This window comes from Strongylocentrotus purpuratus, unplaced genomic scaffold (assembly GCF_000002235.5).
Source record: "Strongylocentrotus purpuratus isolate Spur 01 unplaced genomic scaffold, Spur_5.0 spur5_scaffold_11, whole genome shotgun sequence".
In the NCBI taxonomy this organism is placed as follows: domain Eukaryota; kingdom Metazoa; phylum Echinodermata; class Echinoidea; order Camarodonta; family Strongylocentrotidae; genus Strongylocentrotus; species Strongylocentrotus purpuratus.
In genome coordinates, this window is record NW_022145596.1 from 2,431,146 (window position 1) to 2,446,792 (window position 15,647).

Here is a 15,647-nt window from a genome sequence, read left to right on the forward strand (position 1 = left end):
TTGTAAATCGAAGGGGCCGGGCGTCCAAAAAAGAGGCCCTTTGATAAAAAATAGTGTTTTGTGAACAATATTTTAAAACCTTGAACCACCATATTGAATTTGGTTTTATATAAAAAAAATTGAATTTAACTACATTTTGATACCAATATACGGAATCGGGATTAATTAACGTCGAAAATTTACAAAAAAGTACTATGGTAACCATGTTTTTTTTGGTCCAAATTACCACCCACATGGTAACCATGGTAATTATGGTTACCATGGTACTTTTTTTATAAGGGATATAAGAACATGATTTTTTTTAAAGACATCTTTTCCCTCTAATTTTGGCCAGTATCTCGGTATATTAACTTGACAAACGTGATTGGATATTTTATAATGCAGAAAGTTCAAAGGATTTGGAACACTCACTAGGGATGAAAAAAGTCAGTCATTAGGATAGGAAATGGGCATTTGTCGACGGAAAAGGGGCACCCATCAGATTTTGATAGGTATAAGAGTTGAAAAGGGGCATATATGAAACGGGGATAGGTCCCTTAGTTATTAGAAACGAAAAGAGGCACTTATCGCACTTGAAAAGGGGCAATGACGAGATATGAAAAGGGGCACTTATGTGAATGAAAAAGGGGCACTTATATTAAAGGAAAATGAGCATTAGTTGAAAGAAAACTGGCACCGAACACATATTAAAGGGGCATTTATCAAAGGTGAAGGGGGCACTTATCTGAAATGAAAAGGAGCAACTTCTCGTACCTGAAAAGGGTAATTTACCAGAGAAGGGGGACCTATGAGAGCATTTGGAAAAAGGGCACTTATTGGAAAGGGAAAGGGGCGTATGTGAAAATATAAGGTGCGCTCATCCAAGTTAAAATGGGGGTAGTTATAAAAAGGGAAAGGGGCACTTCTTACAAAGGAAAGGGACACTTGTCAAAGTAAAAGAAGCACCTCTCAGATTTGAATAGGGCAATTATCATAGGTGAAGGGGGCACTTATCAAAAGTGAAAAGAGGCACTTTTCGTAAATTAAAAGGGGCACTTATTAGAGATTAAAAAGGGAACTTATGAGAATGGAAAATGGACACTTATTGCAAAGGAAAATGGGAACTTGTCGAAGGAAAAGGGGCACGTGTCCAAATAAAAGGGGCACTTATCAAAGTTGAAAAGTGGAAGGGGCACCTTTACTAATTAATAGGGGCACTTGCCAAAGTAGAAGGGGCACTATTCCTATGTAAAAAGGGACACTTTAGTTTTCGGGTACTTGAAAAGTGGGAGGGGGCACTCTGCCCCCCTGCCCCCCCCCCCGGAGGGCCGCCTCTGGTTATTGGCTTTCATTTTATCAGAACTCGTGGTGGGGAAGATTTTAAAAGCCCACCCTTGGTAAAATCTTGCACTAAATAAAAAAAATTCCACTCTATTTACCTTATAGAGTCTATAGAACGATTCCGACGAGCTTGCGTGATGGAGGGGTGGTTGGGGCCACTATGAGTTGGGGCGCTGTGATCACGGAGGTAGGGGGGGTGTGCATGGTAGCCTGAACTAATTATTTGCTTTGATTTCTCTCTTTATCTTTCTCTCTCTCTCTTTCTCTCTCTCTCTCTCTCTCTCTCTCTCTTTTTTTTTTTTGGGGGGGGGGGAACAAAAATCGGGGGATCGATTTTTCATGTAGACTAGTCGCTATTTTCGTTTTTATATGTTAGTAATGTGTGTGTGCACCAACGAACTCAAACTTGGATTTCGATGGTGTGCACATGTTGTTCAAAATGGCGACCGCCACCATTCTGCGAAGCATCAGAGCATGCCACAAATCGTCTTCTAATTATCTCTTGAAAGGAGAGATTACTCGTTCTTACCGGTGTAAAACATGCAGAAGTGTGCCAGCAAGCAATATTGCCAGTTTTTCAGTATTTTCACAACCAAAAAGCTGTACTTCTCAAGATAAAATTGGAGGAGGTAAGATGAAGTAAACTCTGTCAGTGTAGCTTAACTATTGGCCCACGTGTAGAAATCGATGTAGTGTAATCTTTTTTTTGTCTGTAAAACATGGGGTTTGATGTGATTGTGTCAAACTGTTCTAATATGTTGAAATTTGAGGATAGAGGAATCAAAAGTGATGCACTATGCGTTCATATATTGTTAATAACTATCCATATTTATGTAAATCGTTTTGTATTGTATTTCCTATCATTTGTATGTTTACTGTCAAAAAAGGCATTGGCATTGCATTGTCTGTGTCATTGCATTGCCATTTTTCTATGTAATAAAATAATATTGAATCTTGAATACCTTGTGGACTAGTGCCTGTAGTGGATTATTCTTTACTTATAGGCAAACTTATTATTGCCCCTTATGATTCTTATTTTAGTTCTTAGTCTTCGCGCTTAACACTTCACCTCGGGCTCTTTCAGTTTCATTTCTCCTGATCCTGTAATAAAGTGCACACTATTATGCTGGTCCGAGAATAAGGATCATCTTCGTAAACGCGGACAGACATGTCTGCAAAAATAAGGATCGTCCGCATATTCTTATTTCTGATCCGCGCGTTGGCGATGTGAAAAACAGATTTCTTGCTGCATTTCACATTGAATTTGCACAGAGACTTACTCGTTATGAACGATTAATCCTCAGGAAGACTGACAACCCATAAAAGTAGACGGTGAACTGGAGGTATTTTATTATGAGGAATCCGTTTTTCACGTTGCCAGCGTGCAGATCGGGTGCCCGAAACCTGCAGAGCGGCAAGGAAAAAAAATTTGGACGATCTTTATTTCTTAGGACGCGATTTGTCCGAGTTTACGAGGATATCCTCGTTTATGCAGACGATCCTCATTCTCGGACCAGCGCCTCTACTGACTTTAGGACTAGAAATCAACAATTTACGATCCTAGCTTTTTACTAGATCTAGATTTCCTCATAATCCAGATTGTATTAGTTGTAAGGCAAGTAAGTGCTTGGTGATAATGAAATGGAAAAATGTGTCTGCTTGGAGGCAATTTTATTCATATTTTGTCCTTTGATGCTCCTCCAAGAGGAAAGGAAAATCCTGGGGTTAGCCATAAGGGCTAGGTGATAATGTGAAATATGATATTAATATCACCTAGCCTTAATTGGCACCATACCCCTGCGTGAAGACTAGAGGGAGGTTGACACAACCTAAAATGCTTTCGTAATCACCCCTTCCCAACAAACATTGCACACTGGCTCTTCTTTCTTCTCATGTAAAGCACTTTGAAATCGCGCAAGAATTTAAACAAAAATTTCAGATTTTGATACCAGGATAATAGCAATTTGCTTACCTTCCAAGTGTTCCTGAAACCTGATGATAATTAGTTAACTTCAGGTGCAATTTACATTACAAAGACTTTCTTTTTTTATTGTTACAGGTTTACATCAACATCAGTTTGTCCATGGCTTCAGCAGGAATATACACACAAGCACAAGCGCATTAGCGGGAAAGAGAGATTTCTATCAAGTGCTGGGGGTTCCTAAAACAGCAACTCAGAAAGATATCAAGAAGGCATATTATGAGGTTAGTATACCAAATAATTCGTTTTTGTCAGTTATGGTACGCCTAAACCACCTAGACCTTTATATTTCAAGATGAAATGTGAGGAATGATAAATTAGTGCTGTTCAAGGGCTTTTTTTTCTGGTTTAAAAAACAAAACAATTTTCAATAGATTAAATTTGCATATGAACTGCCTTTAGGCATACCTTGATAGATAATGGATTAGGGTTGATAAAAGCACACACCCACAAAAAGAGGAAACAATTGATGTTCTTAATTTGTCAAGTTTTGGATACATCTATGAGGCTATAGTAAACACCTAAAATATGCTGTAAATGTAGATAGCCTTTTATTTCTGATAAATCTTTATCTTCGTTAGAAATTACCTTTGATTTTGTCTTCATATTTCTTCAGCTATCGTTAGAATTATACGTTACTGTACCGACAAGATATTTAACTAAAAACAGAAATTATTGTTTACACTTTGCATACTGGTAATTGTATTTTCTTTTACTGAATAGATGGCAAAGAAATACCACCCTGATAGGAACAAAGAGAGTCCTGATGCTTCCAAGAAGTTTGCTGAGGTTGCAGAGGCATATGAGGTTAGTTAATACTTTCAATGCCACATTGATTTAAGCCAACCAAATGGTGTCTTTCTTTGATGCTGTATAGAAATCGATTATTGAGTTTTTATGCCTCCGCCACCGAAGGTGGTGCCGGAGGCATCATGTTTTCGGGTTGTCCGTCCGTACGTCCGTACGTCCGTACGTCCGTCCGTACGTCCGTACGTCCGTCCGTACGTCTGTACGTCCGTCCCGTTTGACCGTTATCACAATATCTCAAGAACCATTTAAGATTTAAACTTAAGACTCTGGAATAGTATTTATCACCATAGCAAGACGATCTGATTAGATTTTGGAGTACGTAGGTCAAAGGTCACAGGTCACAGAGGTCAACTTATGAAATTCCTTGTATTGAGTTTGTTAGCGCGATATCTCAAGAACCATTTGAGATTTAAACTTCAAACTTAATGATAGTATGTATCACCATAGGAAGACGATCTGATTAGATTTTGGAGCACGTATGTCAAAGGTCAAGGGTCACAGAGGTCAACTTATGAAATTCCATACATTGAGATTGTTATCATGATATCTCAAGAACCACTGGAGATTTAAACTTCAAACTTAGTGATAGTGTGTATCACTATAGGAAAACAATCTGATTACATTTTGGAGCACGTAGGTCAAAGGTCAAGGGTCATAGAGGTCAACTTATGAAATTCCATACATTGAGATTGTTATCATGATATCTCAAGAACCACTGGAGATGTAAAAACTTCAAACTTAAGGATAGTATGTATCACCATAGGAAGACGATCTGATTAGATTTTGGAGCACGTAGGTCAAAGGTCAAGGGTCACAGAGGTCAACTTATGAAATTCCATACATTGAGATTGTTATCATAATATCTCAAGAACCACTGGAGATTTAAACTTCAAACTTAATGATAGTGTGTATCACCATAGGAAGACAATCTGATTAGATTTTGGAGCACGTAGGTCAAAGGTCAAGGGTCACAGAGGTCAACTTATGAAATTCCATACATTGAGATCGTTATCGCGATATCTCAAGAACCACTGGAGATTTAAACTCCAAACTTGTTTAAATTGCTCTATGGCGGAGGCATCATTTTCGACTGCGCGCAGTCAAAATTCCATCTAGTTTAAAGTAAGTTTTGTGGTATAATGTTAATTTGAAAGTTTGTACCTTCCCTTGTCATTATAGAGGATTAGAATGATTTATAAAGAAATGCAAAATAACTAATTAGATGTTGAGCATTTGATGGATATTTCTGTGCTTCAGGTACTAGGAGACGAAGGGCGAAGGAAAGAATATGACACATTAGGACAAGCTGGCTTTGGAGCAGGTGGAATGGGCGGCGGAGCGGCAGGTGGATTCCAGGGCCAATGGCAGCAATCATCCATGGACCCAGAGGAACTCTTCCGCAAGATCTTTGGTAATCAGGCCTTTGACCGAGGTGGCATGTTTGATGAGTCAATGTTTGGAGGATTCAACACAGCTCATGAGGTAAGTAAATTAGTTACTATAGGATGTATATGACTTAATATGTGAAGGAGAAATTGGGTAATTACAGGGTAATCATAATGCAAAGTGGATTACACTGTCACATAAAATATATATGTTTCATACTAACTAAAGTAATGTTATTCCTTGAATTACTATGAAGCCACTGTGCCCCTTTGACTGGCTAAAATGACCTGCCCCTAAAATGAAAGACCTTGATACTGTAGTGGTATTGAAGGCATACAGCTTAGTATTTTTTTCTTTTAGGAATACAAGTCTTGAACAGTTAAGGCAATTTTCTATATCAATTACAAAATATATTTTTAATCAAGAAAAAATTTACTCACTCTCAGTGTTACACAGTTTATTGTCTCATGAATGAAATTAAAGTTGTAAGTAAGTGATGAAATATCCCTGTAGAAAAAAATGTGTCTAAGGGTAGTGCACCTTTAAAACTTAAAACAAGGGCTCCCTTGAAACCTGTTGTATCTATGAGATGTCAGTTATAAATGTATCTCTCCATATGATACAAGTGGAGATGGCTTGATATCAGAGTTTGAATGTATTTATTTTCTACCCTGATTGCTTAGGTGGCCATGGATTTAACATTCAGTGAAGCCGCCAGGGGTGTGAACAAGGAGATAAACGTGAAGATGGAGGACACGTGTGAACGGTGCAAGGGATCCCGATCTGAACCTGGAACCAAGACGTCAAAGTGTCATCAGTGCAATGGAACAGGCCAGGTTAGTAAAAGCATTGTCATCTCCTAGTAGGCTCACGGTTCAAATACTGCCATTGCATTAATATCAAGGCAAGATATTAATCATGATGCATGGAATGATAAATTAACTCTTTATATCCACACAACTTATCTCCCTAGGCCCCATTTTTTTCTTCATGGGGTAGGTATACCAAAGGCTTTGAGACCATTTCCAGCACCAGATTAATCTATACCGTGGTTGTCATGGAGCTAATCAAGAATAGAAATGGGTTATTTTTTCACGGAGGCATTGTGTTGCATAAAGCGATCCTTCCGTCAAGTGGTGCCTGTTTTTGTGTATATTTGGATTTGTGGCAAAAGAGCAACTGTGCAGAGAGTCAAAGAAAGCAACTAAAATGTTAACATAGACAGATTCTATCAGAGTATAGAATTAGAGTCACAGAAAGTCCCCCCCCCCCTCTCCCTAATACATGTGCACTTACACATATACATAGAAAAGACAGATGGGAAGACAGATATTCCTTGAATGAAATGAGACAGGCAAAATGAGAAACTTTGATATATACAATCTTCGATCTTACACAGTTGTATTGTCACATTGCAGAATTTAATATCATAGGCATCAATGATTCTATCTCAGGAAAAAAAGTAATTTTTCAAACCGTTTAATAAACTTTTCTAGCACTAATATATATTTTTTTTCATTCCATTTCGAATTTCCTAGGAAACTGTGAACACAGGACCATTTGTGATGAGAACAACATGTCGTCGTTGCCGTGGTACCCGAGTCATCATCAGTGTTCCATGTATAGTGTGTAGAGGGGCGGGGCAGACGATGCAAAGAAAAAAAGTTGTTGTACCAGTTCCAGCAGGTATGTCCTAAATTCTTACACCATTTGCCGTTTTTACAGGATTTCAAAGTACCATTACTTTCTGTGTCTAAATGTTTGTTTTCGGGTAGGCACTTTTGTTCAAACACAACATAATCCGATTATAATGCTAACATTAATGGAAAAGCATAACGTCTTACGAGATGATTTTTTTTGTTTTTGGGCTCATTTCTGTAGAAACCTTTCTTCAAGACAGCTGTAACGGTAACCCGACACATGCTCAGCCGACGATTGCTCCGCCGACATTTACTCCGCAAAACGCAACAATTGCGACATTTGCTCCGGGACATTTGCTCCGCCGACAATTGCTCCGCCGACATTTGCTCCGCCGACAATTGCCCCGCCGACAATTGCTCCGCCGACATTTGCTCCGCCGACAATTGCTCCGCTGACAATTGCTCCGCAAAACGCGACAATTGCTCTGGTGACAAATTTTGAGGAGTTGTATTGTGCATGAATGTTACCCCCCCCCCCCCCTTTTCCATTTCTGCTTGGCTGTGGTTGGAGACTCTCCAAGTAACAATCTCGAATAGAGAACGTTACGGTGGATATGGAAGCTTGCTTGCTTGAGATGTTTATCCAACCTGTAACAGTTCAATCCTGAATAAGGAACGAATGTTATGATCGAGACCGTGAGCCTACATGTACCTTACGAGTTACGACAACAAGTGACCAGCCTACCTTTTAATGACCCTTTAGATTTCCTATTTCTGTAACTCATTTATTGACCACATACATGTATCCTATTGTATTTATTACTTCTACCGTAAAATGTTGTTAACAGTTGAACAAGCTTATATTAAGACTTTGTTTAGTCTAATGTTATAGGAGATAAAATCTCGAGGCTATTTCATTACAATGTAGTTCGGGGCAAGAAAGAGGCCGGGGTGGTAGAGAGCCAGGAACATAGTAATGGCGGAGTTGGCGGGATGCTTAGCCGGATTGAGAAGATTTATAAGGAATGGAATGTACCGCTATGCTGGCATAGGATATTAGGGTGAGAAGAATAGAATAGAACAAAGGTCTATACTTATATATTGCTTGGATCTGTTAGTGATACTGGTATTGGAAGATCAATATTCATACATTTGAGACACTTGCTCTTATCCCAGTCATTTCTAGACAAGTAGTGGTAAACCGTAAAGTTAGTTAATGTAAAACTAATAAGTGTACACTGTACGCATAGTAGGTTTAGTGACGATTAAATTGTTGCTATACACTGTACTTATTTCTAAAGGACATCCATGTAACCTAGGATCGTAGTTTAAACATGTACATGTCAATACTAAGTTATAAATAGTTATGATCGAACATGTCACTTTTACTCTTCACGCGTTTTGAATCGCTGAGTTTTACATTGTTAAAGATTGTTTACATTAATAAATGTTTTGAATTGGGTACAACCCGAATTTATGGTTTCTAAAACGAGAAATTACTTAGGCCTGGTTTAGTTGCACAGATGCCTGAATGAACTGAATATGACTGTTGATGTGATTGAGTAACTTAAGTAACTTAATAAGAGAGTTCGTATATTTCGAACAAACGTTCCCGTCATGTCGCGGAGCAATTGTCGCATTTTGCGGAGTAAATGTCGGCGGAGCAATCGTCGGCGGAGCATGTGTCATGGAACCGCTGTAACTGCAAATAAATGTCTGTTTTTGTTTTTTCAATGTGAATGATTGATAACTGTCAAATTTCTATGAAACAGACTTCAAATTGTAAGAACTTAGAGACATCGTCTTTGTATTATGTGCTATATAATCCCATCTTATTATTTATGCTGTCTGTTTTGTTGTAGGTGTTGAAGATGGCCAAACAGTCCGGATGCCTGTGGGTAGCCAGGAGTTGTTCATCACGTTCCGTGTTGCTCGGAGTAACCAGTTTAGACGAGATAAAGCAGACATTCATTCAGATGCTACCATCAGTTTTACTCAGGCTACTCTCGGTGGTACATGCAAGATCAAAGGAATCTATGATACTATTACACTCAATGTAAGTCTTTAACATCTGTTGTCATGTCCTTGATGTATCAGGTTTTGTTGATATTTTTCTTTGAGCTTGTATGGCTCAATTTTAGTTGAGCACTCCAGAGAAGACATCAACAAGAAAAAAGAGGATACGGATAGATGCAGCAAACCTTAAAGGCAATGTTTAACAATGTTAAATCTGAGATGCACGGCCCTACGTGTTATCAGTGTCTGTGATATGGTGAAATATTGAAGCCCTAAAAAAATTGTGCTTCAAAATGATCAAAAAGTGCCTCAAAAAAGTAAAAATCTTTCAGTGACTAGTTTTTCCATACTCGTTTTCCCCAATAGACTGTAGTGTTATGAAAACTGTTAGGAAAATGCAAAATTTGGTTTACAATTTCCAATCATAAATATCTTGATAATCAGACAGGCGATTGGCTTGTTAAAGTCATGAGGTTTCTGACTGACCTAAAGGTTTATAATTATCATTGCAGCATGAACTAAATCAAGGATTTTTTTAAAGGATCTAAGACAAAGTTACCTGATCCCTCAAGGAGATAGCTAGCTATGAGAGCATTTTGGTGTAATTTCTAAGATGGAGCTATCAAGGATTGTTTTGTTGCATTATCCCAGATTCCAGCAGGTACCCAGTCCCATGCAAGGATACGTCTACCAGGGAAAGGCATTAGTCGCGTCAACGGATACGGGTTTGGAGACCATCATATCCACATCAAGATCAAAGTCCCTACGTAAGTAGTACTCTTTAAACACAAGGCTATGAACAAACACATAATATTGATAATTCTTGTAGAATTGTCATTCTTACTTCTTCCAAAGTTGGTATTATATGGTTTCCCAATGTGAAGGTGAGTTTTCATTATAATATTTATTTGTTGTGAGTTAGGACCCAATAGTTTCATGTACCAGACTCAGTCTCCCTACGGTGTGATTTATCCATTCTAAAAGCCTTCAGGTATCAGGCTCTGTTGCTTCTAGAGTGATGTCTAAACAAAGTTTTGTTTAACCCTGTCAGTGCTGTAAACCAGTGTTAACTGCACTGATTCTTATACTGTGTACATTTTGGTCTAAGAAAAGAGATTCCTTCTTGAAATTTAAAACAAGCTCGTAAATTGTTTGATACCATGAATGAAAATTTATGGCTTTAAATCTCATTTATGGTCCATGTTCATTATATTTGTAACACTATATGGGTTAAGATGAAGGTGTTATGATTAAACCATGGTTTCTTTAACATGATAAAAAGGACTTCAAAAGATTAACATAATGCAGTCTCAGTAGCCTTGTGTGTCACCTTTGCTATATAATCCAGGCATGAATTGTAGGGTATTGACCCTGCCCTTGAGTTGATTTCTAATTCTAGAAAGTTATTTTAACTCTCTAATACTTATTTGTTGCTTGGATCATGGAATATCCCCATAAATGTTTTCATCTGTCCTGTGTGCTATCACTTTATAGATCTTTGGGAGAAAAACAGAAGGCTCTTCTGATGGCATTTGCTGAGGAAGAAGCAGGAGTGACAGGAACTGTCAATGGGCTCAGTAAAACACAGGATGGTAAGGAAGGATTCAAGGGGGTAATGGAGAAAGAATCAGGGGTGAAGTTAAGACTCACGGAGGTAATAGAGAAAGAATCAGGGGTGAAGTGAGGATTCAAGGGGGTAATAGAGAAAGAATCAGGGGTGAAGTGAGGATTCAAGGGGATAATAGAGAAAGAATCAGGGGTGAAGTTAAGACTCACGGAGGTAATAGAGAAAGAATCAGGGGTGAAGTTAGGATTCAAGGGGGTAATAGAGAAAGAATCAGGGGTGAAGTTAAGATTCAAGGGGGTAATAGAGAAAGAATCAGGGGTGAAGTTAGGATTCAAGGGGGTAATAGAAAAAATCAGGGGTGAAGTGAGGATTCAAGGGGGTAATAGAGAAAGAATCAGGGGTGAAGTTAAGACTCACGGAGGTAATAGAGAAAGAATCAGGGGTGAAGTTAAGACTCACGGAGGTAATAGAGAAAGAATCACGGGTGAAGTTAGGATTCAAGGGGGTAATAGAGAAAGGGCCAGGGGTGAAGTTAGGATTCAAGGGGGTAATAGAGAAATAATCAGGGGTGAAGTTAAGACTCACGGAGGTAATAGAGAAAGAATCAGGGGTGAAGTTAAGACTCACGGAGGTAATAGAGAAAGAATCAGGGGTGAAGTTAGGATTCAAGGGGTGAAGTTAAGACTCACGGAGGTAATAGAGAAAGAACCGGGGGTGAAGTGAGGATTCAAGGGGGAAATAGAGAAAGAATCAGGGGTGATGTAAGGATTCAAGGGGGTAATAGAGGAAGAATCAGGAGTGAAGTTAGGATTCAAGGGGGTAATAGAGAAAGAATCAGGGGTGAAGTTAGGATTCAGGGGGGTAATAGAGGAAGAATCAGGAGTGAAGTTAGGATTCAAGAGGGTAATAGAGGGGTTATTTGGCGCTCTCACCACCACCCCTGTTTGCCTTAAATTTGGTATTATATGAAAGATCGCAATGAGTAGAGAGAAGTTGTGCTGCTTGTAACCATATTTTTAATAAATTGGCTTTCTCCTTACAAAAGTAGGAAGAAGTTGTGTTATTTTGCCCTATCTATACCAATGTTTATTGTGGCTCTCTCCCACCACCAGCTAAAAAAGCTAAAGATGATGAGCCTTTAGATGAGAGTGAGGAGGAGGAGAAAGAGCCGGGATTCTTTGGGCGCTTGCTAGACAGAATCAGAGGGAATTAATCTTGCCATCATGACAGAGCTTTCTAGGTGGGTGGGCAAATCAATTCTTTAACAACATTGGGGGGGGGGGGGTCAAATTGTCATTGATTTGTAAAGATGAAAACTAATTTGTTTGCCATGGCTTTTTGAAAATGTTGCATGAATATGTATAGCTTTTTTTTTGAAATTTGGAGAAGTTACACCTTCAAACCCCCCGATATGTTTGCATGAACAGTTGATTGGATGTGATACAAATCTGTGGATATTTGATGAGGCAGCTGTTCACATTTGCTTCATAATACTGCACAAAAGTAACACAAAAATTATATGAAAGCATGAATAAGAATACAACACTTTTTGGAAGAGGTTTATATCGCGCTGTAAAACTTGTACGGCCTGGATTAGAAAGATCATGACAAGTGACCAAACATACATAACTTGTTATTATCCTATCCAGAAAGATTTGCTTGTAATCAGTCTTCTCCCATTTTTCCTCAGAATTCTAATTAATGATCCATCTTATAAACACATTTTCTGTAGTTGTACAAAATCTACATATCTATAACATATATCTTGACTCGGCTCTCATCAAGTGTTCTGTAACTGGCCGAGTGATCATTTGTTCATCTTTGTTTCATTTATTTACCATGCTTAGGAGCCAACATCGTGACAGATGACCCCCAAGGCATGGTAGGAAGGATCCGTCTCAGTCTAAACACACCCAATTCTCAAGATTTTGCCACAAAGGTAGCGGATGACATCGATGAGAAAGAAGATGATACAAAGAGATCCAGCAAACCTTGAAAACCTTTGGAGATTGATAAAGATGAACATCCCAGTCACAAGGTGGCTTGTTAATCATTGCCGGGAGATCTGTGCTGATTATATGTTATCAAATTGATTGGTCATATATATCTTATGATTAAGTTGAGTTCTGGTCGAGTGATGACATTGTTAAAGAAACTGTAAGCTAATGGGATAGGTCGTGTGGTTTTGTTTAAACAGCTTTTGTCTAATTACTACTTGGTATTTATTAATGATTTTGTTGGAAGCTCTATGGCTCATATTTAATGTCAACACTTAATTTTACCCAAAAAATTATACTAAAAATTTCACATAACAATAGTCTACTTGAATATACATTTTGTTTAATGTACATGTGGTATTTATGCTATGATGTCATACAATGTAACCACATTCGCTGCCATGTGAAGAGAGCAAATGAACCCCCATAGCTGGGACCCGTTTCACAAAGCCTTTTTTCAATGACAAATCTGCTGATAACCAATCAGAAGCAAGGATTTCACTATCTTATAATAAAAATTGTCATTTGTCACTGATGACATGTTTTGTCAAATGGGACCCTGATGTGTATGTGTAGTCCAAATCCATGAATCCCTGGTTCTTTCTAGGACCAAATATCCTATTTCTATCTGATGGTTAGTTATTACAAATTCACATTGTTACAAAGAGGTTATATTGAAAGGAAATTTCCAAGGGTCATTATCATTATCATTATTATTATTTCTTCATGCACTTACGGTATGTATTATAAATCAAGGTGTATTACCCAACCTAACAATCATTGCATACAGTTGATTTACTTCTAGATATACCCATGTTTATGATTTATAAAAGTAGTTATTATCGGGTAACATTATAGAGCTTGTTTCTAGATCTCAATCCATGTTATTGGTTGTGCTTTGCTAACAATAGCATCAGATTTCCAAATTTAACCATGGATTTGGAATTGCACTGGGAATACTGGGCATCGATGCAAGCCTCTGGTTCAAACTATTTAACATGCTGCCTTCCAAGTTTGCATTTGTATTCTGGTGGCATCACTTCATATTGACTGAGTGTGTGCATGATAGTCAGAAATTTTGCAGAAATTTTGTAATTTTTGTAAGTTCACAGATTTTAGGGGGAAAAAGATGTTTTTCTTTGAAATAACTCGAAATTCAACGAAGCATAAGTCATATTTTCCTGATGTTTGCGTATGTACCTGTTTTTGTGAAAATATGGTACATTTTGTGAATGCATGTCTTCATAAGCAAAAATAGGGTTACGTTTTGAGCCAATGTTTTACCCGTTTCAAGCAGAAAAGGGTCATACTTTGTGTAAAATATTCTTGAAATTATGCAAATTAGGGGATCATTTTCGACTCCAAACAGTCCTACGCTACACCTGTGAATATGTAGAGATACCACTGGGAAGGATTGTGGTGGAGTTGTCTTCGATTGATGTCCGTTGTAGAGACTTACGCTGTGTGAGTATATGTACACAAAATATTGAATTATATGAAACACATAACTTATCATTGTATGAATTGATGTATACATGCGCTGTCAATGAAAGATAAATGAATTATTGAAGAGTAAATTTATTCATGAAATGTTAAATGCTTCCGGTATATATTTTTGTGGTGGTATTTTAAAAAGTTGTGAATTTATTGTATAAGTATGCAAAGAAAAAGAAGAGAGAGAGAGAGGGGGAAGAGAGATAGACATAAGACACAAGAGAGAGAGAGAGAGAGAGAGAGAGGGGGGAGGGGAGGGGAGTAAGAGAGACTATGTAACCGATTCATATGGATAAACGGAACAGGAATGAGGAATTTGATAGTGATGAATGTAGGAAAAGACCGATAGAATGTAATGGAAGAGAGAGGGGGAGAGTGAGAGATTATTCAACACATTTGAATTGATGCAAAGAGCAGGAATGAGAAACGTGACGTCTGTGAATGAATAAAACAGAAGGGGGGATAAGTGGGAAAAAGTGTTGTACCAAAGTTCAAAATCTGACATATCCGAATCCCCCCCCCCCCCGACCAATAAATGGAATTGATACAAGAAATTAGAAAATTAAATAAACGAATGAATAAATAAATAGTTTAAAAAATAGAAAAAGAAATTAATTTATTAATTTGATAAATTGATAAATACAAAAGAGAGACAGAACACACACCCACCAAAAGAGAGGGCGGTGGGGCGGGGCGGGGTGGATGTCCCAAATGAGATTGTTTTCGTTTAAAGAATATTGCCACAATCAATTTCAAATAGGGTTACATTTCGAGCCCATGTTTGACCTGTTTCATGCAAAGATGAGATCACATTTTGTGAAAATATTCTTGAAAGTATACAAAGGTAGGGATCATTTTCGACTCCGCTTACAACCATGCGCTACACCTTTGAATATGTAGTGATACCACTGGGAATGGATGCGGTGGAGTTGTCTTCAGTTAATGTCCATTGTATAAAGTTGTGTAAATATGTACACAGAATATTGGATTATATGAAACACATGACTTATCATCAGGGGCGTAAATCCCGGGGGGGGGATGGGGGGCTGCATCCCCCCTGGCTTGAAGTAGGAGGGGGGGGGGGTGGCCTGTACAAACATCCCCCCTCCCCTGATATTACAAAAAAAGAGAGAAAAAAAAGGAAGAAGAAGAAGAAGAAAAAAATGTGATTGTTTCAATTTCAGCATAATGCATGAGAAATGAGTTATTTTTTTATGTATGTATAACTGTATAGCCTACACGTATATAGTATGACACTATCATTAAGAATAGTTGCGCGACGTGCGCGAACAAGCACTTCATATTTTTCGTTATTTTGCAAGGTATTATTATAGCCCAGACGTAAAGTGCGCCAGCGCGCGAGCGCTTAAACAGTGCAATCATGCCCGGCACCCCCCCAACCCCTATTCAGTGTTATTTAGGGTACGCGTATGCTC

At 38.2% G+C, this 15,647-nt stretch overlaps 1 protein-coding gene across 2 annotated transcripts; it reads left to right on the plus strand.

Annotated features, from left to right (window-relative positions):
- The first annotated feature begins 1,743 nt into the window (after nt 1-1,743).
- LOC581863 (dnaJ homolog subfamily A member 3, mitochondrial) lies at nt 1,744-14,314 on the plus strand. 2 transcript variants are annotated; one of them, XM_030980351.1, is made up of 11 exons: nt 1,744-1,949; nt 3,380-3,525; nt 4,025-4,108; nt 5,369-5,593; nt 6,181-6,333; nt 7,036-7,183; nt 9,000-9,193; nt 9,805-9,920; nt 10,648-10,745; nt 11,833-11,960; nt 12,568-12,678. In XM_030980351.1, the coding sequence occupies exons 1-10, from the start codon at nt 1,748-1,750 to the stop codon at nt 11,931-11,933; spliced, it is 1,467 nt and encodes a 488-aa protein (XP_030836211.1). In that variant the 5' UTR covers nt 1,744-1,747; the 3' UTR covers nt 11,934-11,960; nt 12,568-12,678. The 2 variants fall into 2 exon arrangements, with proteins under 2 accessions (XP_030836211.1, XP_030836210.1); XM_030980350.1 differs by lacking the exon at nt 11,833-11,960 and having other exon boundaries at nt 12,568-14,314.
- The last annotated feature ends 1,333 nt before the right edge of the window (nt 14,315-15,647 follow it).